Below are 24,422 nucleotides of genomic sequence, written 5' to 3'. Positions count from 1 at the left end.
TCTGGCCTGGAGAATTCATAGTCCATGGGGCTGCAAAGAATCCGACACAGCTGAGCAACTTTTACTTTCACTTTTTTCTCTTCCAGGTCTTTGCCTAAAAGTCATAGCCAATGAAGTTTTCCGTAGTTCTCTTACACTACTGGTTTTTGAAACAACAACAAATTTGTTGAACTGATCTGATTCTCATTTGTACAACAATTCAATACAAGATGTGAGAGGGTTTGTGTAAAAGCAAATGTGCCAGAATTGGCTTTATAAAGACCATCTGATTTACTTCTGAGAGTCTATTTGCATGCTAAATAGATGGAAACTCACAGCAGCTTTCTATGCTGCTTCCTCCAAAGTAGTAAGTGTGGAAGAGCTGAAACCACTGTGATCCTTGATAATGGCCCTCTTTTCTTTAACCAGCTAACACTGAGCTATGAAATGTGACTAATGAAACCAAATATGTACAGCTAACAAAAATACTCAGACTTCAAAAGACCAGGAAGCACATGTGGAAATGAGCTGCCAGATAGAGTCGCATGTGGATTCAGGGAATTTATTTTGTCCTAATTTATACTTTGACCCCTTTACAATCCTCCAAATAAACAGTTCAGATCTTGAAATATGTATGAGTCTAAAGGGAGAGAAACCCCCATGGAACAGGATAGATTTTGTTTCCCTAGGATTAGAATTCTTCTTTCCCTCTGGGTGTGGAGCGCTGAGTGAAAAGCACCTTCACCCAGAATTGTAAGAAGAGCTGAGGCCTAAATTATTCAGATGATGGATTCAAATCACATCTTCCCTCTGCATTTACTGGCACAGCCTCTCTTGGGGATTTGAAAAGACTTAACTCACATGACCCTACTGCCCTCCCAGGGGCCACCAATCAGTCCTGTCACTGCCCACGTTTTAAGCAGAAGCACGTCAAAGGCACAAAGAGAAGACGTACTGCGTCCATGTAGGTCAGCTGCTCAGCCACGAGATCTTCTGAGAAGCATGTGAACTCTGCAGACCCGCCGCCCTCCAGTTCCTCCTCTTCTTCCAGGCTGAAGGAGATGCTATTGGGAAACCCATCTGTTCACAGGTGGGGGAAAAAAATAATCAGTAGTTTGGTGCTGCTGTATATGACCTTCTTTATAGAGTCAAAATAGACTTATTTAATTTAGGAAGAAGAGGGCTGACCCTGAGAAAACTTACAGGGAGAGAACAGCAAGCATAATAAATGAGTGAAATGAAGGTCTTCCCTCTCGCGGCTTGTCCCTAGAGGCTTTACTGAGTCCAGAGGCCCCACGTTGTCACTTTGACAAACCACAGGATCTTTAGTCAAGCACAAAGTTGGACAAAGGCTAGGAAAAGCAAAGCGGGGCTACATTCAGGGGTCCCCCTCTCAATTTAGGCACCCTCAAATCCCTCTGACCAGCTCAAGCATTAATCCAACTATTTCCTAAACCCCATCTATGCATTTCTTAATTACTGGGCCAGTAATTATCAGAAGCCTGGAAGGAAAGGGAATGAAGGCAAGCCAGGCTTTGGGGAGTAGAATAAGCCATTCTGGTGTCAGAAATACTGATGAAGTCCTCAGAACTCTCAAGAAGTCCTCAGAATTCTCAGAACTTTAGGAGTAGCTTTCAACTTCTACCTAAAATTAAGTACGTATATCTGTTCTCTATGCTTGCATCTCTATTACTGCCCTGCAAATAGGTTTATCAGTACCATTTTTTCTAGATTTCATGTATATGCATTAATATATGACATTTGCTTCTCTCTTTCTGACTTCACTCTAGGTTCATCCACCTCACTACAACTGACTCAGTTTTGCTCCTTTTTATTGTTGAGTAATGGAATAGAGATGCAGACAGGTGTGTGGACAGAGTGGGGTAAGGAGAGAGTGGGACAGATTGAAAGAGAGGCCCTGACGGATATACGCTACCACATGTAAAATAGCTTGTGGGAAGCTGCAGTCTAACACAGGGAGCTCAGCTCGGGGCTCTGTGAGGACCTAGAGAGGGGTGGGATGGTGGGGGCGGTAGGGAGGCTCCAGAGGGAGGTGTTATATGTACACATATAGCTGATTCATACTGATGTACAGCAGAAATGAACGCAACATTCTAAAGCGATTATCCTCCAATAAAAAATAAAGGATGCATGAAGCAGTAAAATAGCCTTAAACTAAATTCACCTGAGCCTTATTAGACATAAGATCATCAATTACAAATTAATAGGACACAGACTGAAGAAGCGAAAAAAAAAAAAAAAATCACTACCTAGGACTCCAAAGGAGAAGGAAATGGCAACCCACTCCAGTATTCTTGCCTGGAGAATCCCAGGGACGGGGGAGCCTGGTGGGCTGCCGTCTATGGGGTCGCACAGAGTCGGACACGACTTAGCAGCAGACTTAGCAGCAGGACTCCAAAAGCATGAGCAGTCAGCACATGGAGCAGGACTGAGGGTCTCTACTGTGAAAGACTATGCAGTTGGAAGAAGTTTACCTTGAGCCTCTAGCCTCCCATCCTGAAAACTTTCCCCAATTCCTGGATTGCTTCCCAACCATATTCCCTGTTCTCCTGCCTGGCAGATCTATTCTCATTAGGAAAAGTCTAGTTGCATACACATATCTCAGCAGACGTTTAAATCAGGGTGTTACTACTCCCCCAGGATGTTTACAATGCAAGCCTTTGCAGAATAAAAGACTTTAGACATCTTGGATCAAATTGGGGTGGTCTTTTCTTAGTTTCCTGTGCTTCCCTGGTGGCTCAGATGGTAAAGAATCTGCCTGCAGTGAGGGAGACCCGGGTTCAATCCCTGATTCGGAAGATCCCCTGGAAGAGGGGGTGGCAACCCACTCCAGTACTCTTGCCTGGGAAATCCCATGGACAGAGGAGCCTGGCGGGCTACAGTCCACAGGGTCGCAAAGAGTCAGACACGACTGAGCGACTAACACTTTCACTTAGTTTCCTAGGGGTGAGGGGGTGCTCAGTGGACCCTGCATCACTGCCCCTCTCAGAGCACCACATGGGAAACTGCCAACTTTGATGATAGGTATGGTGAATCAAGCGGTAAAGAGTCTGCCTGCAATGCAGGAGACATGGGTCTGATCCCACAAGTTGAGAAGATCTCCTGAAGAAAGAAATGGCAACCCACTTCAGCACTCTTGCATGGGAAATCCCATGGACAGAGGAGCCTGGCAGGCTATACAGTCCATGGGGTTGCAAAAGAGTCAGACACGACTGAGCGACTAAACAACAAGAGGATTTAACGCTGGCTGCCTCACCCTGGAGTTGAAGGTACCACTGTGAACGAGGCTGGTTAGACAAGGGTTGGGGGCGGGGGCGGGTAGGCAGGGAAGCAGGAGGGGACCTCTGCCTGCCCCTGGAGGCTGGGATACAAACAGGCATGAGCTAAAGAGAGCTAACACCCCATGATTTCACCACTTTTCCTCCACACAACTCTGGCCCTCTCTCACTGGGTGGAGGAATAAGACATCTGAAATCCCAAAGGTTCAGAATGGGCCTCTCAATCCTCTTGCTAACCACTGGATACAAATCTATCCTCGCTGCTCGGCAATGCAGAGGCTGGCAAGGATATGTGCTAAGGCGTGATTTTCTCATTCATCCAACACTCAAAGTGGCCTGTTGCATGCCCTGGATCTACGCTGCTGAGCCTGAAGGTTACATGGTCCTTTCTCTCTGGGGTCTCCTCCACGCTCTCACTGTTTCTGCTTCTGACTCTTTTCCAGGGGTAAGCAGGCAAAAACCTGAGGCAAAATTTTCACTTTTGAAAAACAAGGAGGAGAGTCTGTTTGCTTTTTTCCCGGCATGAAATAGGGTAAAATGAAGCATATGGGAACCAAGCTCCTAAAACTCTTTTTCGGTAATGATTCCTGTACTTAATAAATACAGAGAGAGTTCTTGATTAAAAATTCACTCCTGGGATTGCCTAAAAGCCTTTCTAAAGTCAGGCAAACTCGCTCTCCCCTGCCTCGGCCTGCCAAAGGAGCTGGCCTTCCAGTGCCTGTTACAAACAACGAACCACTGGTCCCACCAGTTCCCCAATTAGGCCGGGAGCCAGGGGCAGCCCCCATGGGGAAAGCTGGGCGCTAATGGAGTATCCACCCCTGCACGAAGGCAGGAGGGGAGGTCCTGAGGGGAGCAGAGCCCCTACAGCTGGAGGGGTGCCCCTGGTATTCAAACATTCCCAGCAGATGAAGTCATCTGAGATACAGAGGACTTGGCAGTCAGCTTCCAATGATGCAACGACATTTTCCCCCTCCCTGGTCCCCTGTCCATAAAAAAAAAGTCAACAGGTCCTGTTTGGAATTTTAAGGTTGTTTTCCTTGGCACTGAGGCAGCTTCCCTTATCGGTGTTGAGGAACCGCTTCCTTTCCCTCACTGAGGAAATTAGGTGTCACTTCAGGGAAATGCCTGTCAGAAGCTCCAAGTGGGTCAGCCGCCATGGCAACCATCGCCAGGCAGCCAGTGAGGGGACAAACCGTCACCGCTTGGAAGCCTGTCCTAGCCTCTTTCTGACTTTCTTCAAAGCTTGACGGTTCCAAGCAGCCCAGAACCTGCAGTGGTGGCCTTTGCTCTGTCCTTGAAAATAGGCAGTCAGTTCCTCAGATAGGAAAAAAACAGCCACAGAGACTTCCTTTGGGAGAGTCTATTGGAGATGTGAGATCTGCCTCAGGCAGGGGACAGAGAGCAGGGATATTTCCAGCTGAAGGGGAAACATCTTTTCTGAGCTTCCCAAGCTTTTGTGAGGGCAGGGGCAGGACTGGATTTAATTCCCTGCCTGCTGAATGGGGGTGGTTGTCTGTGACGAGTTTTCATTTGACAGGAGGAGGAACTGATCAGGCAGATAATGAAGAACAAATTCAAGTTGAGCATGCTGTGCAATGACAACGAAAGGCAAAAGATCATCAAGGAGATCGTCCTCTGTATGGTACTAAAAGGAACCCTGGGAAATCACTTCGCCTCCCAGAGTCGCTGTTTCCTCAGCCATAAAATGACGGAGTCAGACTAGGTGGTCTTGAATATCCCCTTCTCTGTTCTAAAGCTCTATAGTGTTAGCCACTCGGTTGTGTCTGACATTTTGTGACTCCATGGACTTGTAGCCCCACCAGGCTCCTCCGTTCATGGAATTCTCCAGGCAAGAATACTGGAGTGGGTTGCCATTCCCTTCTCCAGAGGGATTCCATTCTCCAGATCTATACAGTCTATAACTGGGACTTCAATAACCTTAAGAATTTTACACGGGCCACCAATCCCTGGTCAGCTTGTCCTGAGGGAAACCAAGGCCTCCAACCCAACAAGTAAAGGAAGAGCATTTCCTCGTCGTGGGAGGTGTGCAGGATCAGGATCTAGCTTCTGCCCTGGAATCAAATGAGTACTCACTGTCAGCTTCTACTTCTTGCTTGTGAAACTGCTCAAGAAGATTCTGTGCTCTTCTCTCTGGGTCAGAGCCTGGCATCATCTGCTTGAGATAATGCAGCAGTTTCTGTAAGCAGGGGAAGCCAGGCGGCTCTCGGAAGTCCTCTGCACACTGGTCAAGCCAGGCCCTCAGGATGGATGCGATAGCGCTGAGAAAGAGAAGCAGAGAGTCATTGCACCCCACCGGCTGTGGAGACTCGACGCCAGCCCTGGCCTCCAGAGCCCGCCCTGGCCAGGCCCCAGGAAAACGTGGGCCGCTGACCATAGGATAGTTCACCTAAAAGCTTCCACCAGTGTCAGTGAAGTTAAAGCACTTGAAAATAGCCTGACTACCTTTCATTATTTTAAGTGATGGTTGGGGAGCAGGGGAAAAGATAGGCAAGTTTAAAAAAAAAAAAAAAAAAGGACCATAAATTTGGAAAAACAAATATGGGGCAAAAAAAAAAAGACACGCAGGAGAATATTGAGTGAGTCCTGAAGCAACTTCAAAGTAATCCTGTGTATACAACAAGATTATGTGTTTCCAATTCTGGATTCACTCAAGTCAGAGACCACAAGATCTACTGTGCTAACATTTTAGGAAATAACTGACTGTCAGTAGGCCAGAAATATGATGAAAGGAAGGCCTCAGGTTTAGGAAAGATAAATGTGTAAATTTAATTTTACAAAGATCACCACGGCTTCGGCAAAGCACCAAAAATGCCCTCACAACATTATCCTTTCGCTTTTAAAGTGACCAGAGACAACGTGTTTCAAGCAGGAGAAACAGTGTGAGTAGCAGAGTGAGGTAAAGGACATGGTAAAGGAGAAATACTTGATGAGCAAGGCCATTCATTACGAAGGGGACTTCCTCTGGTGGCTCAGCGGAGTCCACCTAAGGACCACGGAACAAAAAGAGAGTCATCCAGACATATTACTAATTACACAAGATTATTTTCTTTAAAGGGGCTTCCCAGGTGGCCAGTGGTAAAGAATCCACCTGCCAACGCAGGAGACGCAGGTTTGATTCCTGGGTCAGGAAGATCCCCTGGAGGAGGAAATGGCAACCACTCCAGTATTCTTGCCTGGGAAATCCCGTGGACAGAGGAACCTGGCGGGCTATAGTCCATGGGGTCGCAAAGAGTCAGACACAATTGATTAAAACAACAATAACATTCTCAAGGTAGGTGAAGATAAAATGACCTGGTGACTATGAAATCACTTGTGTGTGCTAAGTCGCTTCAGTCGTGTCCAACTCTTTGTGACCCCATGGACTGTTGCCCACCAGGCTTCTCTGTCCATGGAATTTTCCAGGCAAGAATACTGGAGTGGATTGCCATTCCCTTCTCCAGTAGATCTTCCCAACCCAGGGATCGAACCCTGGTCTCCTGCATCACAGCAGATTCTTTACCATGTGAGCTACAGGGAATTCCCTGAGGTAGGGGTAGGGGTTTTTTCCAAATTCAAAATTATCATCTAATTATACTTCAAATTGCTTGCTTAGTCAACAAACTGTAAAGAAACTAAAAGCCATTATGCTCCATATATATGAAACCACAGGCTGGGCTTTCACAGGTGTGCCTAAATTTCACAAGTCTCAATTTCATAGTAGAGACCTGGATGACGATCAAGGCATAAATGCAACTGAAGACAATTTAATGCGTAACTTTTGGAACTGAAGTACAAACCCAGAAGAAAAATATATTAGTTCTTTTTACTGCTGTGGAGACCACTGTTTTACTAAAAGGGACATGAAGACTATAATCACATAGTAACAGAAAAAATAAATGGCAGAGAACCATTAAAGTTGGTATTTCAAACATTAGAAATAATTCAATATTTTCTAAATCTTTAGTCCAGATCGAATTAAAAAGAAAAACAAAAGTTTCATTCCCTTGCAAAAAGCTAGAAGAAATTAATCTGGCATCTGGGGCTAATTGAAAGCACAAGTAAAATGAAATTAATGACCTGTTAGCCAGTGAACCTTCCATGTTTGGTTTACTTGTTATCAATACATTATGTTATGTATGAATGCTGAGTCCCTCCGAATTCATACGCTGAAGCCCTAACTACTCCCCGCCATGAGTGACAGACTTCAATTTTTTTAAGCCCACACACAGCACACGTTATTTCTCCTTTCTTCTCCAAAACCAAATACCATGAATAAAGAAAATGATGAAGCAGCATTCTAATATTTCATTTTTATAAGGAAGATGACTTTTTCTATGAATAATTTCCCTTCTTTGCTGATAAGCAATGAGCCCAGAGCTGGGGTAGGCACATAGGTGGGGTGACAGCCGGAATCTAGGAAAACCTGATGCTTGCGTCCTTTATAGTGATTCTCACAGAACAGTTCTGCACTTGTCAAAAGAAGGGCGATTTAACTGAATTAGTACTACAACTCACTATTCTTTGATATGTCAGTGAGAAAATACTCTTTCAATGATACTGATGAAAAAGAGATAATCCACATTCACACAATTAGAAACCAAAAACAGCATCCAACCAAGAGTGAGACCAGCAACTCAGTGAGCCTCATGACCCCTCAGAGGTCCATAACCTAAAAGCCAGGCAGAAATGCAAAATTTCAGTAAAAGACAGACATTAAAGATATCAATATTGCATTAACTCTTTACCCATCATAATTGTTAAAGTTACAAGACTGATTACTTATTGAAAAAATATTACTAATGTGTATAAACTAAAACAACAATATCTACTCCCCTTCATCCTAATTCTATCCTATTCTTATGACTTTATGTTAATAGTTTGGAGTATATCCTTCTAGGCTTTTCTATGGATACGTATACATATATTTAAATAGATGAAATATGTATGAACCATGGATTTTTTCCCACAAAATGTATGTGTGTGTGTATATATATATATATACACATATATACACATACATACATACACCTCTCTATCCACTGCCTCCAGCTCTGTTTCTCAGGGTTACACAGTGTCCACTGCATGCACATGCCATAATTAATATAGGTATTCTACTAGTGCACAGGTAGTTAATGTTCAGTTCAGTCGCTCAGTAGTGTCTGACTCTTTGCGACCCCATGGACTGCAGCACACCAGGCCTCCCTGTCCATCACCAACTCATGTCCACTGGTCAGTGATGCCATCCAACCATCTCATCCTCTGTTTTCCCCTTCTCCTCTTGCCTTCAATCTTTCCCAGCATCAGATCTTTTCCAATAAGTCAGTTCTTCGCATCAGGTGGCCAAAGTATTGGAGTTTCAGCTTCAGCATCAGTCCTTCCAATGAATATTCAGGACTGATTTCCTTTAGGATGGACTGGTTGGATCTCCTTGCAGTCCATGGGACTCTCAAGAGTTTTCCCCAAAACCACAGTTCAAAAGCATCAATTCTTTGGCTTTCAGCTTTCTTTATGGTCCAACTCTCACATCCATACATGACTACTGGAAAAACCATAGCTTTGACTAAACGGACTTTTGTCGGCAAAGTAACTTCTAGGTTGTTCATAGTTTTTCTTCCAAGGAGCAAGCATCTTTTAATTTCATGGCTGCAGTCACCATCTGCAGTGATTTTGGAGCCTCCAAAAATAAAGTCTGTCATTATTTCCTTTGTTTCTATATTTGCCATGAAGTGATGGGCCTGGATGCCATGATCTTAGTTTTCTGAATGTTGAGCTGTAAGCCAACTTTTTCACTCTCCTCTTTCACTTACATTAAGAGGCTCTTCAGTTCCTCTTTGCTTTCTGCCATAAGGGTGGTGTCATCTGCATATCTGAGGTTACTGATATTTCTCCTGACAATCTTGATTCCAGCTTGGGCTTCATCCAGCCCAGAATTTCACATGATGTACTCTGCATATAAGTTAAATAAGCAAGGTGACAATATACAGCCTTGATGTACTCCTTTCCCAATTTGGAAGCAGTCCATTGTTTCATGTCCAGTTCTAACAGTTGCTTCCTGACCTGCATACAGATTTCTCAGGAGGCAGGTAAGGAGGTCTGGTATTCCTATCTCTTGAAGAATTTTCCACAGTGTGTTGTGATCCACATGTCAAAGTTATTGTTAGGTTCTCACAATTACAACTAAAAAAAGTGCAAATCCTTGTTTACATGCTTGTGTACTTGTGTATTCCTATAGGGCATATTGTCTAGAACTTACTCCCGTGGCAAGTTGTAGCCCCGGAAAGTCTGGGCGAGTTTTCAAGAGGGACCCTAATCCATACTGGACTTGCCTTTAGATGTACGTTTCATCCTTCTCAGACGGGTATTGTCTACTAACTCTGGTAATCTACTCATTTCACCTTTTGTGACAGTACCCTTCCCATAGTTTAGCCCAAGAAGGCTTTGAAAGTTCACTACCAACCCAGATACTGAATCAGCTAGAAAAAGCATTTTCACACAGATGATAAATGAAGGTGGAGGAAGAAGAGGAAGACACAGACAGCACAGCACAACACAAGGCAGACCCCTGCCCTCCTATCAGCAGAGCGTTTATCAGCATCCTGGGGAGGCGGGCTTTCTGGACAGGCCTGCACGTGAGCCAAAGATCATAGTACCCTTATGTTCACCAGTCCTGGGAAGAAACGTTCTGTTCTTGACAGACTTAGAAGCAGATAAAATGTGAAACTTTGAAAATTTCAAAAAGGAACGCAACGTCACAATATCATGACAGAGACCACAGGGTTACTGGCCAATGGCTTTTCCTCCTTACTTTTCCTGGCTCCACTCCTAAGATCTAATGTGCATTCTAACCAGAACTGGTTAGTTGGAAAGATGTAGAGAACCTTAATAATAAAGAGAAGACCTGGTTAAAAATCAAAAACTTACAGGAAAGGTGTAACAATTAAGCTAGAGAAGCTACTTGGCTCTGTACACAGAATATGAGATTCAAGAAGAAAAACCTGGTTCCCATCCTCACTGTGCCACCATGAACAATGGGAGCTGGACCCATCACTTAGCTCCACTGACCCTTACCTGGAGGAGAGACAGTAACACCTGCCATCATCGACCTGACACTGATCGGCTGAGTTTCAAATGACATAATGCCAATACAGATATTGAGATATCTGGAGAGAAACATGACTGTTAGCAGTCGTAAGACTAATAGCCATAAGTCACAAAAGGGAGGGATTAAGAGAGGTATGGCTCAATGAAAATCAATCAGTGCTCATGGAAATAACTCAAAAAAGTTGCCACATAAGACAGAAAGTGTGACACGGGATACAAACCATATGTCTACAACACTTGTGGCTCCAGGTTTGCTGAAAGAATCACTGTGAGCAACTACCACACACGTGCGCACACACACCCCTGAGGCATCCTCTCACACACACACACACACACACACATACCCATGAGGCATCCTCACACACACACACCCCTGAGGCATCCTCACACACACACACACACACCTGAGGCATCCTCACACACACACACACACACACACCCCTGAGGCATCATCACACACACACACACACACCCCCTGAGGCATCCTCACACACACACACACACACACACACCTGAGGCATCCTCACACACACACACACCCCTGAGGCATCCTCCTCAGGACAGACCAATTCAGGAACATAACGCATAACACAATCTAAAACACGGTTCCCCGACCTCTGGGATCTCACGCCTGATGATCTGAGGGGGAGCTGATGTAGTAACAATAGAAGTAGACGGCACAATAAATGTAACAGGCTTGAATTATACCAAAACCATCCCCCTCCTCCCCTGGTCAGGGAGAAATTGTTTTCCACAAAACTGGTTCCTGGTGCCAAAAAGGTTAGGGACCACTGCTCTACAAGACATGCTTCTTAAATGATCTGTGAAGACTGAAGAGGCAACTTCTGAAGCCAAATGGAAAGACTATGACATGACCTAAACTCAGTAAAGACAAAAGCTAGCACAAGACTTTCTTTTCCAAAGTAGTCTTGGTAGGATACAGAGCAAAGTTCCTCAGGCCCAAGGGAAAGTGTGTGTCTGATTAAGAAGGATGGTGTTGGGGGTGGGAGGGATCCAAATCTGATGGCAGAGCAGACAACCAGGATCACTTTCTCTCCCTTAGGCATTCTTGGCAAGAAGCAAATCCTTGTAGTATGTGAACTTTTTCCAACCTACAATGGTCTGCAGGGTAGGAAGTCATGCCCAGGCCTGGAGGCAGCTTCTAAGACTTTTACTTCTAATAAAAGTAAAAATTTCCCTAGGGAAAATGAATTCATTAATCCAACTAATATCTGTCGAGTACCCTTTATTTTCCATATTCACAAAAACTATTTATGTAATGAATGTCACAATAGGGGAGTCGAGGGCATTTACCTTCAGAGAAGATGAACCTGGTCAGGGCTCCAGGGAGTGTCTTCCTGAGTAAATGACGTTAAAAGACCTTAAGGATAGGGAGGATTAGCAGGGTGAAGGCTCTGGGGTTATAGCATAGGCTATTCCTCAGGCTAAAGGTCCTGAGGAAAATGCAAAACACTTATAAGAGTCATAAGGAAGGTCTGTTTAAAGAACAAGGAAAGGGGAGAAATGGAGCATGATGAGATTTGCTACACTCATTCAATTTCTTAGCCAAATAGAAATCACACTTAATAATATTTGACTGGAAGACACTGGACAAATGTCTTAGGTGAGAGGTGTAAGGCAACAGTACAAAACTTCTAATCACTCTCAGGGACCTTCAGGTATGCAATGCAGAATAAGAAGGCTGACTGAGGTGAGCATTAGGCTGCTATTACGCTCAAACCACAGATTTTTAACGCATATGGGGATTTTAAGGTAAATGCATTAAATCATTTAAAAATCCCACAGGTAATAAAATACTCTAGAATTGGCAAAAAGTTTAATGAAAAAAAAACTTCTAGGCATGAAGTCATTGCTCCCATGATATGAAACTTCCAAGCCAAGAAATAGGATTATTATGACAAAAAAAAAATAACTGTCCATTTAGAGCTGCTTTCTCTCCCTAGAAATCTATGTGAGATAATAATTTATTGTTACTTAATCATCAGCAGAAAATAAGACATGGAAACATTTTTTAAAAGCAGCAAAACACTCTTCTATTTTAGGATATTCTCCAAGGATTTGATCTTTCCCTAACATAGGTAACAAAAAGGTAAAAAGATCCATGCCGAGGGTGGCCTTTGAAGCAGTGGAGCATGGGACATTGCCAGCCCCTTCGGGTGGGAGCCAATGCACTCTGCCCTCCAGGGAACGAAAGCCAAGTAACCTTGACACTGACCCTGAGCTAGACCCTCCCACCTGGCTCTCCCGTCCACAAAACAGTTTTCTTCTGTTTCCGGGAAGGCTGCCAGTTAGACTCTGCCTCTGAGACCCCTAGCTAGATGGTTTTCCTGATGACAAAGAACAAAGGAAGGTGCAGAGAGGTTTTATTTTTTGTCCCCCCCCCCCCCCGCATTTTTGCCTGAAAAAGCACATAAAGGATGGAAAAACATCTGGACTCACCAAGGTAGTCTTGCAATGCTTTCTTATACATTTTTCATTGTACGTTTTGGTACCAGTAGTGAGTAGGGATTAGAACCCTTGGAGGGAAAGTAAAAGAGAACTTAAGAGAGACTGGGGAAACAAATGTAAACAAAGACAGAGTCAGGGCTAAGCACCGAAGGCAGTACAGGGCGGAGAAGCCGGCGAGGGGCCACGGGGCAGTTAAAGCAGAGAAAAAGCTCCAGGGCAAGGAGGAGGAAGAAAAGGATTGTGACAGGAAGGATACAGAGAGTAAATATGGGTGGGAAAGGGCCAAGAGTAGGAGGAGATGAGCTCAAAACCAAGTGTTTACACACCTGTCTTTCCTTCCCAAACTACACGTACAGGCCCTGGCATCTGAAGACAAATCTGCAGAAACTGGAGAGAACTGCTGTGCAGAGACTTACCCCTATGTCACCAAACCTTCCTCAGTAGGTCACTGACTGCACTCCGTTAGACAAAGCGAAGACGTCTCCTAAACACCTATATTTCGTGAGCAGTATAGCCAATACGGCTAAACACATTCTCCAGAAGTCAGACTGACCCACTGGCTGGTTAGACTAACCTAACCTCTTTATGCCTCAGCTTCCTCATCTGTAAAGCAGATGTAATAACAGATCCCTCCTCACAGAGTTGGTGCGAGGCCTATAAGAGATAATACATATGAAGGACTCAGAACAGTCCCTAGGGCAGAGTGAGTGATCAAAACCATGAGCTATTCTTATTATTTTAAAAAAGAAGAACTGCAGTCTGTAAGATCAAGGACTAAAGGCAAAAGGAGCTGCACAGAATCACTGGGTTCTAGCTGAGAAGTCGTTTTCTTCAGGGGTGTGAGTTAATGATTCTGACAGTGCTATACACATACACTGGAACTGAATAAGTAAACGGAAAGAGGGTAGAAGCCAGCTTTCTCACTGCTGGAGAGGAAACTTACAAATAAGCCGGGAGAGGGCGCTAGAATGGTCCATGTGGTAAGGATTAGAGCTGAAGACATCAGGAAGAATTCATGTTTAACATCATATATTGATGGTTATACATAAAGATACGTACAGACACATATAGTCACATAATTAATATACACCTGTATTTCCTAGCCATGTCAGCTGAGTGGGCCTAAAGAAATGACACCCCAAGAGCAATGAGCACACCTCAGACCCAGAGCTTGGTTTCTGGTGTCATTCTCCAATAAAAAATAAAACAGGTCTCCTTGACGAAACGGCTGATTCTAAGACTGGGATGGGAAATATACAAGCTGAGTCTAGAACATCTTACAAGATGGGCTCAGACAAACACAATACGAGGGGCGTGTGAAAGTGACACAGGAGTCAAACAGAAGAGCTCCCGATGATCAAAGCTGAAACAACCTGAGCAACAAAATACATAAAGTAGCACTGTGTTGTATCCCACAGTATAAATGAATATCCACAAGTCTATACTGGTGTACCCAAAAGACTGAATAAATAAATAAAGTGAAAGTCACTCAATTCTGTCTGAGTCTATACCGATGTAAACAAAGAGTGAATAAATTAATAAAGCGAAAAGTCACTCAATTGTGCCCAACTCTTTGCAACCCCGTAGACTACGGAGAAGTAGAATTCTCCAGGCAAGAATACTGGAGTGGGTTGCCATGCCCTCCTCCAGGGGATCCTCCCAACCCAGAAATCGAACTCAGGTCTCCCACACTGCAGGCAGATTCTTTACCAGCTGAGCCTCCAGGGAAGCCCAAGAATACTGGAGTAGGTAGCCTATCCCTCCTCCAGGGGATCTTCCCAACCCAGGGATCTAACCCAGGTCTCCTGCATTGCAGGCAGATTCTTTACCAGCTGAGCCACCAGGAAAAGCCCAAGAATACTGGAGTAGGTAGCCTATCCCTTCTCCAGAAGATCTTCCCGACCCAGGAATCAAATTGGGGTTTCTTGCATTGCAGGTGGGTTCTTTACCAACTGAGCTACCAGGGAAGTTCAAATTAAAAAATGGAGGAGACAAATCTCCCATGCAGAAGTTTTCCAAATAAGGTGGGTAAATACTTCACCCTAAAAGAGGGGAGCAGAGCAAAAGGATTGTGCATAATGACTTCTTTCCAACCAATACAGAATGGAAAGGAAGGGGGAAGAAAAAGACTTTTGAGGTTAAAGCATCTGCCTGCAATGCAGGAGACCTGGGTTCAATCCCTGGGTTGGGAAGATCCCCTGGAGAAGGAAATGGCAACCCACTCCAGTACTCTTGCCTGGAGAATCCCATGGACGGAGGAGCCTGGCGGGCTACAGTCCACGGGGTCGCAAAGAGTTGGACACAACGGAGCGACTTCACTTTCACTTTTCACCTGAAAAATAACTACTTCATCCAGATGAGCAAGAACAACATCAAACATTATAAATCACGCTGATAGTATGTAATGAGAATGGTATTTTATCCTGTGATATTTCTCTCAAAACCTCATAAATTCAGTCTAACTATGAGGGAAAATGTTAATTACAAGAAAAATTCTCATAAAGAGGTGCCATGTGTGTGCATGCTCCGTTGTGTTTGTGTGACCCCTCTTTGGACTGTAACCCACCGGGTTCCTCCATCTATGGGATTTCCCAGGCAGGAACGCTGGAGTGGGGTGCCATTCCCTTCTCCAGGGGATCTTCACAACCCAGGGACAGAACCTGCATCTCTTGTGTCTCTTGCACTGGCAGGCAGATTCTTTACCACTGTACCACCCGGAAAGCACAATCAAGGGCTATCCTAAAATATACCTGACCAGTACGCCTCCAATCTATCAAGGTCACCAAAAACAAGAAAAGTCAAAAATTGTCACAGTTGATGGGAACCCAGGGAGATATCCCAATTGCAGGTAATGTGGTGTCCTGGATGGTCTTGGAATAGAATTGGGCCATTAGGTAAAAAGAAAAACAAGGAACTGAAACTAGACTATGAACTTTCATTAACAATGCATTGGTTCAATGTTTATAACAAATGTGTATACTCATGCAAGAAGTTAATAACAAGGGGAACTGTGAGGAGGGTATATGGGAACTCTGTATTATCAGCTCAATTTCATATAAATCTAAAACTGTTTAAATCTTATTTAAGATGTCCAAAGGGGCAGGGGCGGTGGGGAGCGGAGATGAACAGGAGGGTCCAACCTAAGTACTTAAGAGAAATAGTCTCATTCATATCACAGGGAAGGAAGTAGGGGCCACACCGTACGGAGGTTAAGGCCTGGGTTAAATCCCTGTCTCACTCATATATTGTATGACCCCGGACATGTTCCTCAGTCTCTCTATGTCTCAGACTCCTCATCTGTCAAATAGGAACAACATTTGGAGCTACTGGGAGGATCTGAAAGGATACAGAGTACTTAACACAGGAACTACTCCTACGAAGCAGCCAATGAATTCTGGCCATTATTATTAGAAAGAGATAGAGCCGCTCACCAAAAATTATTTTTCAGGGACCTCAGTAACTCATTATTCTCTGATTGCTCACAGTCTGAGACCAGAGTTTTTAGGCTATAAATAGGCCTCTAATGAAAAAACTTGCTGAGGCCTTCTACACTTTTCACCATTAGAATGGAGTTTCCGTTGGGGATGACAGATGCTACGAGGCACCGAGAACAGGAAACAGGCACTCAGATTGAGTCCTTCTTCTTTCCTCACATCCTGCAAACCATCTCCTTCCCCAGGAAACAAGCCTAACTTCCACATTTCTAACAGCTGTTTGCGGCCCTTGCTCAGGGTGTTCACTGAATAATAAAGCCAAGCCAAACGAGGAAATAATCCCAAATTGTACAATCTCAGAATGCTAACAAGCTAAAGCATTTGTCCCGATGGTGATGCTACACCCTAGCTCCTCGTGTACTTCTGTCTATAGCCCTTTCACTGCGACACAGACAAACGTAATGTGTGGGAGGGGGAGGACTGGTCAGGATTCACGCACACCAGAGACTCAAACACTCTTTTAGAAGCAGCAGCCCCGACAGCAAAATGGTGAGAAACCCAGGTACTGGATCTCAGTTGGATCTGAGATCAAATAACAGATGTGTCATTAACTAGCTGCTTGATCTTAATCAAAGTGCCTCACTGTTCTGAAACCTCAGTTTACACACCTATAAAATCAGGACAATATCTCACAGCATGTCTGTAATAGTAAAAGAAAACACAAAATGCGGATAGCTCTGCATTAACGTAAGCACAGCTCAAACTGTAGCCGGTGGCAGTGGCCAGGCGGTGGCACTGGCCAGGCGGTGGCCGTGGTGTCATCACTTCCATCATCCCTGAGCCTGCAGGGTGACGAAGTGACAGTCTGGTTGTGATGTCTGTTTACCTTTCTCTGACATGTAGAGAACCTTAGGTGTTTTCTCAGGCAGCCAATTTTTCTTCTTTCTGAATCAATGATGATTAACGTTGTTTCATTCCTCCACTGGCAGAAAAGCATTAATAACTTCTGCTTGGGAGCCTACACTCTTCCCTTAAACACACAGTTCTGATTCAGGATTTCAGGGACTTCTAAAACTATCATTTCTATTTTTCTTAGTCTAGGATGGATGTTTTAAAGATAATACTGTGCTCTTTTATCTGATGTACTTCACCTCCATTTCTTCTTTGGTTTTACTTTTAAAAAATATTAATTTCACATGATAGTCTTTAATTCTTACAAGATTGGAATTTTCAATCTTATTTTTGCTCTGTTCTTTACCCCTCTTCCTTTGCCCCATTTTTGTTACCATTACTCAGATTGATTTTAATTGCCCTGTTAGGTTAGTTGAATTTGATGAAATGTTGATTGCAAACTCAATGGGAAGATTTTGTAATACTTTTCACTACAAAGTTTCCCAGATAGTAAAAGAATCACAGCCATCTTCCTTGAACTCATCTCTCTTTTCTTTAATTTCCAATATCTTAGATTGCTACTACTTATATGTAACTAAAATCTTTACCAGTAACTATAATCTGGTGTGACTATTTACAACTTCTGGGAGACGATTACATGAATGACAATCATATCTGAATGTGTGGAGACGAAAGTAGAATGATTTCAACCATTTAAACCACTGCTGTGGTACAGAGTTTTAGGAAGCAAAACATGGCATTCCAAGAGGGAAGTGATGAGAGTCAATTAAAGAAAACAAAACAGAAAACTATTTCAACATTAATTACAGTAGTCATTTTAAAAAGGAATAAAAAAAAGTAAGATTCCTGAAGAGAGAGTTTTAAACCTCTTTAAATAAAGTTATGCATGTGTATGTATGATATTCTAATCTCAAACACATTTTGGAAAATGAAGACTCATGGTGTCAAGGCTCTATATGGTTAATATTACTTCTTCATAATCTCACTTCTGAATTCAATGACTATAATAAATCTGCACTAAGGAAAGCCTCCTTTTTCCATCTGGTTCAGATTTTATATATTATTCTTAAGAGATAACATTTCACCATGAAAAATGTCAGCAGGAAGGAGAATGTAGGCAGACGTGTTTTCTTCTGTCATAGGAAGTGAGTTTCCCGATTCCCAAACAGTGGCAAGTTTAGGGATTATAGAAATAAACACAGTATGACTTCTTATTTATATCGTTCTAGTACTAACATCAGAAATCCCCGTGTGCAAAGATTCTAGCATCTAAAAGCCCTGGAAGTTGAATTCCTTGCGACTGAAGGAACTCTCATTTTAGCCAGATAACTTAGAAGGTTTATTGCACAAAGCCTAAGCCAGGCACACTCAGGATTAGGAGTCACAGCGCATTCAGATACTTTTTGAAATTCCTGAAGAATACTAGCCACTTGTGGTCCGAGACACTAGACACCAATCTTTCATCTTGACCGTTTCATCTGCATTTCCACATTTTGCCTTCTTTTAAGTTCTTTCAAACCTTTGAAAGGTTGATTAGATCCATCCATATTCAGAAATACAGGAAAGACTGTTATCTTGGGATTTGGGAACCTGTATCAAACGTAAGCCTTGCTCTATGCTTTACATTAAAAACTGAAAAACCAAACAATAGCTGAGCATTTCCCTTCTCATATTTAAGCCCAGTAGTGATTCCCCACCTCCACCCCCCAACCCTCACCCTTGGACTGCAAAACTGAAGGCATCTGTCCTAAAACAGGATGTTTACTTCTTAGACTGTCACTGAATTCCTGCCGTCTGTTTCCCACCTGAAATCACAAGAACACAGATTCACAGCAAAGGAAAACAATGGGCATTTTGCTGCTCCTTGCCTGACCCCACAACACAATGCTTTTTAGCCCATCTCTTTATGCATGATCGTAGCAAGTGGTTCTGATATCACGATTAATAACAAGCAAATCAAAGAAGCGGTCTATTTTTTCTTTCCTATTTTTATCAAAACAAGTTACATAGTCTTTCCAACAGAAACAAGCAGTCAAGGGCACCTCTCACTCAATCAATATAATATCTGGATCTTATCTCTGTTTCTGATGTTCATTTTCATTTTTTTAAATTAATTTAATTGGAGGTTAATTACAATACTGTGGTGGTTTTTGCCATACATTGACATGAATCAGCCATGGGTGTACATGTGTCCCCCATCCTGAACCCCCCTCCCACCTCCCTCCCCATCCCATTCCTCAGGGTTGTCTCAGGGCACCAGCTTTGAGTGCATCGAACTTGGACTGGAGCTCATTTTCATTTTTAAGAAGATGAGAAGAAAACTAGATAAATTTTATCCTGGGCTTCCCTGGTGGCTCAGGTGGTAAGGAATCTGCCTGCAATGCAGGAGACCTGGGTTCAATCCCTGGGTTGGGAAGATCCTGGAGGAGGAACTGGCAACCCACTCCAGTATTCTTGCCTGGGGAATCCCCTGGGCAGAGGAGCCTGGAGGGGTGGAGGTGGGGGTTCTAGGCATCATTAAACTTGAAAGAATCTCAGAGCACTCGTTTTTTAGGTAAAGAGACTAAACTGAGAGAGGTGAATGAATAGGTCAAATGGGTGGCAGGTGACAGTGACGGATGAGGACTCGTTCCCCGGGGCCTGTCACCTGCCGTGAGGCTGGCTCCACAACCTCCTCGGCACTGGATTCACCCAATTATAAGAGACATGAGGGCCCCGGTGGCCCAGTAATTAAGACTGCATACTTTCAACACAAGTGGCACGGGTTCGATCCCTCATCAGGGAACTAAGATCCCACATGCCATGTGACCAAAATAAAAATAAAAAATAGCACAGATTATTGCATACTTTTTAAAAAAAAGAAAAAGAAGGGACATGAATAAGTAAATTTCCAGACAAGTGTGGTATTATTTTTATATATATTTAGATATCCATAAATAAAGACAGTTTTTATTGAGGACTACAGCCTCCTTGCTGTGCAGCAGGGTCTCTTATCTAGGCAATACTGATATTTAGGGTCGGGTAATTCTTTGCTGTAGAGGGGAAAGGGGGCGTCTTGTGCATGGCAGCGTGTTTTGAAATAGTCCCGGCCTTTGCCCACTAGAGGCCAGAGCATCTCCCCACCAAGTTGAGACAACCCCAAATTTTCCAGATATTGCCAAATGTCCTCTGGGGGCAACACTCCCCCACTGAGAACTGCCACACAGCTGTATCTCCCGCACATCAATCAGCCACTGGGACATCTTCAGTCACTGCTACAAGTCAGCTGCCGCAGCTCTGAAATCATCAAGGAACTTTCCATGTGTTACAAGTGGAACCGAGAAGCTGCTTCTCTGAATTCGTCCCAGGAAGACAAAGCAGGGAGCTTATCGAGTTATAGAAATGATCAGACGGGTAGCATGTGAAAAACAGAACAAAAAGATGATGCTGAAGTGAGATGAAAAATAATGAAAGGAGATGTGGTGGACGGGCGGGGGGCGGTAGAGGGCAGGGAGCAAGAAGACACACAGAAGAAAGGGAAACGGAAAGAAGAAAGAGGTCAGCAGAGAGAAGGGATTTTCACATTCCGTATTTGCAGGACAGAGCGACCCATTATATGAAAAAGTGGCATATTTTCGTCAGGCGTACTTTTTTTAAAAGGCAACTCAGACTGAGGAAGAGGGTCAAGCACTTTCTACCAACTCACTGTGAGGCTTTAGGAAAAGACCATTGTCCCCGGATGATGGACCCCTCAGGGGAGCTCTCTGTGAAAGCTCTTTGTTAAGGCCTCATATGCTTAAAACTGTAAAGCCCTTTAAAACAGCTTATCCTGGAGTCTCACCCACGGTTACTGTTCCTGGTGTACAATGAATCCCAAATGAAGGTTTATAATAGGCCTTTAAAAGCCTGAGCATGACTCTTCACATTCAGGGTACAAATCAATTTTCTTTAACTGCTACTTCCCAGAAGCCTATTTCATCTCAAAACACCCATTGGGAAACAGAAAAGCTCTGGATATTTTTCATATTGTTACTCTCCTCAGAGCATTCAGGTGGCTAGTTAAATGGTAGCTCTAGACATGACGCAATTCCAAAATACATAGATAACAACATGCTTATTTCTGAACCTGGTCACAGGTCAAGGTTACATCTGATAAGCTAGCCACTCAATTTGTACAGTATCTCTTCTTTCACGTATATTTTAAAGCACTCATTATAAAAACATTCCTTTTTTAAAAATTGTTATTTCCATAGGTTTTCATGGTCAACCAAAATTAACAGTAACAAAACCCCTCTAATCCTGCAATCCTCAAACTTTCATAAAAGACGTAGAAATCACTTGAGGATCTTGTTAGAATAGATTTTCATCTAGATCTGGGGCGAGGCCTGAGATTCCGCATTCCTAACAAGTTCTCGGGCGATGCTGAGATGGCTGGTCCATGGACCACACTTTGAGTAAGAAGGCTGTTAAGTCTCACGTGGGACTAACCATTGAATCTAATAAGAGTCTGCCATGCATATCAGTGAACAGGGAAATATGTGTGGATGAGAAGCGGAGAGCACGTGGTCATGAAGGATTTAGGGCTAGGCAGCGGCTTTTGGACTGGGCCCAGCAATGACACAATAAAGAAATACGAGAGGAGTGCTTGCTTCGGCAGCACAGACGCTAAAATTGGAATGATACAGAGATTAGCATGGCCCCTGCCAAGGACGACACGCAAATTCATGAAGCATTCCATATTTCTGAGAGGGGATATATGTATATCTTTGGCTGATTCATGTTGAGATTTGACAGGAAACAACAAAATTCTGTAAAGCAATTATCCTTCAATAAAAAGTTAATTAATTTAAAAAAAAAAAAGAAATACAAGAGGAAAAAAAAAAAGAAAATTGTGAGCCTAATCCATCCCCTCAACCTACCTATCTGATTATACTGCTTCCCTCCTGCACAAACTTTAGGGCTGACTGCCCACTTAACCAGGTAAGGTCCAAACTCTCTAGTGAGAAGTTCAACCCTTTCATGAGAGCTTCAGCTTAACTACCCTCACCCAACATGTACACAGTGAAGCAGCCAAATGTGTTGCTCCCCAAAATGTCATGTATACAACACTGCCCTGATTTGGTCCCACTGTCCCCTCTTCCTAAATGGCTCTACCATCCAAACCCTCCCCCTCCTTCAAAGCCTGCTTCAGATGTCATCTCTTCAGGCTTCTTTGATGGTCCAGTGGTTAAGAATCCACCTTGCAAGGCAAGCGACACTGGTTCAATCCCTAGTCCGGGAAGATCTCACCTGCTGTGGGGCAACTAAGCCCATGCACCACAACTGCTGAGCCCATGCTCTAGACCCCACGTTCCTAACAAGAGAAGCCACCACAGTAAGAAGCCATGTGCCTCAGCTAGAGAGGAGCCTCCACTCACTGCAACTAGAGAACACCTGCGTGCAGCAACAAAGACCCGGCACAGCCAAAAATAAATATTAAAAAAAAAAGTCACCTCTTCCAAGAAGCATCCCCAAGCCTTCTAGGAATAAGGTATTAATTCTACTCACCACACCCTGCACTCAGCATTCAAACACCTACACTGGTGTGTTTGGTTTTCTGGAAGGTTATGGCCCAACCAATAAAATTAAGAAACTACCTGAAACCTAACTCAAAAGTTAAAAGAATACCCAGTTTTCTCATCTTTCCATCCCTGGCTCATAGAGAAAGGAGTCCATCATCCAACCCTCTGAAGAATTAAAAATTCCATCGGATTACTTCCCTGGTCTTTTGATCCTAAAATGAAACCATGAGTGATTTCAGCACCCTGGCATATAGCCACCTACTCAAGAACCCTGGTGGCTCAGCTGGTAAAGAATCTGCCTGTAATGCGGGAGACCTGGGTTCGATCCCTGGGTTGGGAGGATCCCCTGGAGGAGGGCATGGCAACCCTTTCCAGTATTCTTGCCTGGAGAATCCCCATGGACAGAGGAGCCTGGTGGGCTAGAGTCCATGGGGTCACAAAGAGTCAGACACAACTGAGCGACTAAGCACAACAATAACAATTCAAGAAGCTCATTTCTTCAGCAGCCTGTACCCCTGCATCATGGATTTTTCTTCAGTGGCTGCTGGATCATTCTCATCGGCATAAACTCTCTTTGTAAACAAACACAAAACAAAAAGACCATGCCTTGCCCTCTTCCTCCACCCCATTTTTCTGTTCCCCTTTACAACAAAACTCCCAAGAGGAGTTAGTAGACCTTCCCTCCCCACTTCCTCCCCTTCTATCCTGTCTTGACCCACATCTCCATTCACCAAAACGGCGCTTGTCAAGGGTGCCAAAGACCAAAGTGGGGCAGAAGCAGGAGCCGCTTCCCAGACCCCTCTCACTTGATGTCTGGGCAGCATTAGACACAGTTGGTCACTCTCCCTCTGAAAGCCCTTTTGTACTTATCTTCTGGAACACAGCTTCTTTCTTCTCCATGCCCATGCCTGTTCCTTTCCAGTCTCCTCTGCTGGACCCTCCACTTTCCTAACTGGAAGGAACCAAGGCTCAGTCTTTGGACTTTTCCCCTCTCTATCTACCCTTCATCTCCACGAGGTCATATCCGGCCCCATAGCTTGAAACGCCATGTATAAACTAAGGATGCCCAAATGTCTACCAGTCCAGACTTCTCCCTGGAAATTAGACTCACCCAATTACCTCAAAATCAACACATCTAAGATGAAATTATTGACACAAGCTCCCCTCCAAGCCAGCTCTTCCCGCCAGACTTTCTTGTCTCATGAAGCCAGGGCGCTGGTCTATCAGGCCTCACACACAACCCGTGGAGGTGTCCGTGCCTCCTCTGTCTCACATGCCGCACCCTCTGCATCTGTACATCCTGTCAGCAACACCTTTGAGGGCTCTGTAGGCGGTTACTACTACCCGTTGTTACTCCCACGACAAGGACGACTGCTGTTATTACTCAAGCCCGTGCTGCCTGAGCCCATGAAAGGGTCCTACCCAGGCTCCTCCCTGCCACTCTTGCCCCGTCCCCAGTGTCATGGTCTATTTTCCACACAGAGCCAGAGTAGGTCTTTTAAATATAAGGCAGGCCACAGCACTATGCTTCTAAAACCTTATAAGTCTTTCTTATATTCCTTAGAATAAAATTCAACATGCTTCCCCAGGCCCTCAAGTCCACATGTGACAAGGGGCCCCGCGACCCTCCGGATGTCCTGCCCCAGCACTTGCCACTTCCTTCATGTGGCGGCAGCCTCATCCAC

The 24,422-nt window shown here is 44.1% G+C and overlaps 1 protein-coding gene and 1 non-coding gene across 8 annotated transcripts in view; one reads left to right on the top strand and one right to left on the bottom strand.

Moving 5' to 3' along the window:
- The window catches only part of RGL1 (ral guanine nucleotide dissociation stimulator like 1), a 277,517-nt gene that overhangs the window by 45,328 nt on the left and 207,767 nt on the right, over positions 1-24,422 (bottom strand). For all 7 annotated transcript variants that reach the window (XM_005217294.4, XM_059875402.1, XM_059875401.1 and 4 more), the window contains 2 exons: positions 5,376-5,560; positions 935-1,059 (listed from right to left, as the gene is read on the bottom strand). In XM_005217294.4, coding sequence (XP_005217351.1) covers positions 935-1,059; positions 5,376-5,560 — 310 coding nt within the window. The remainder of the gene's footprint in view (positions 1-934; positions 1,060-5,375; positions 5,561-24,422) is intronic.
- On the top strand, positions 21,818-21,920 carry LOC112441931 (U6 spliceosomal RNA). The gene has a single exon (XR_003029886.1). It is a non-coding gene; the product is annotated as a U6 spliceosomal RNA (small nuclear RNA).

Source organism: Bos taurus, chromosome 16 (assembly GCF_002263795.3).
Source record: "Bos taurus isolate L1 Dominette 01449 registration number 42190680 breed Hereford chromosome 16, ARS-UCD2.0, whole genome shotgun sequence".
Taxonomy (NCBI): Eukaryota; Metazoa; Chordata; class Mammalia; order Artiodactyla; family Bovidae; genus Bos; species Bos taurus.
The sequence above is the reverse complement of the archived record's forward strand: the minus strand, read 5'-3'. Positions and strand labels throughout refer to the sequence as shown.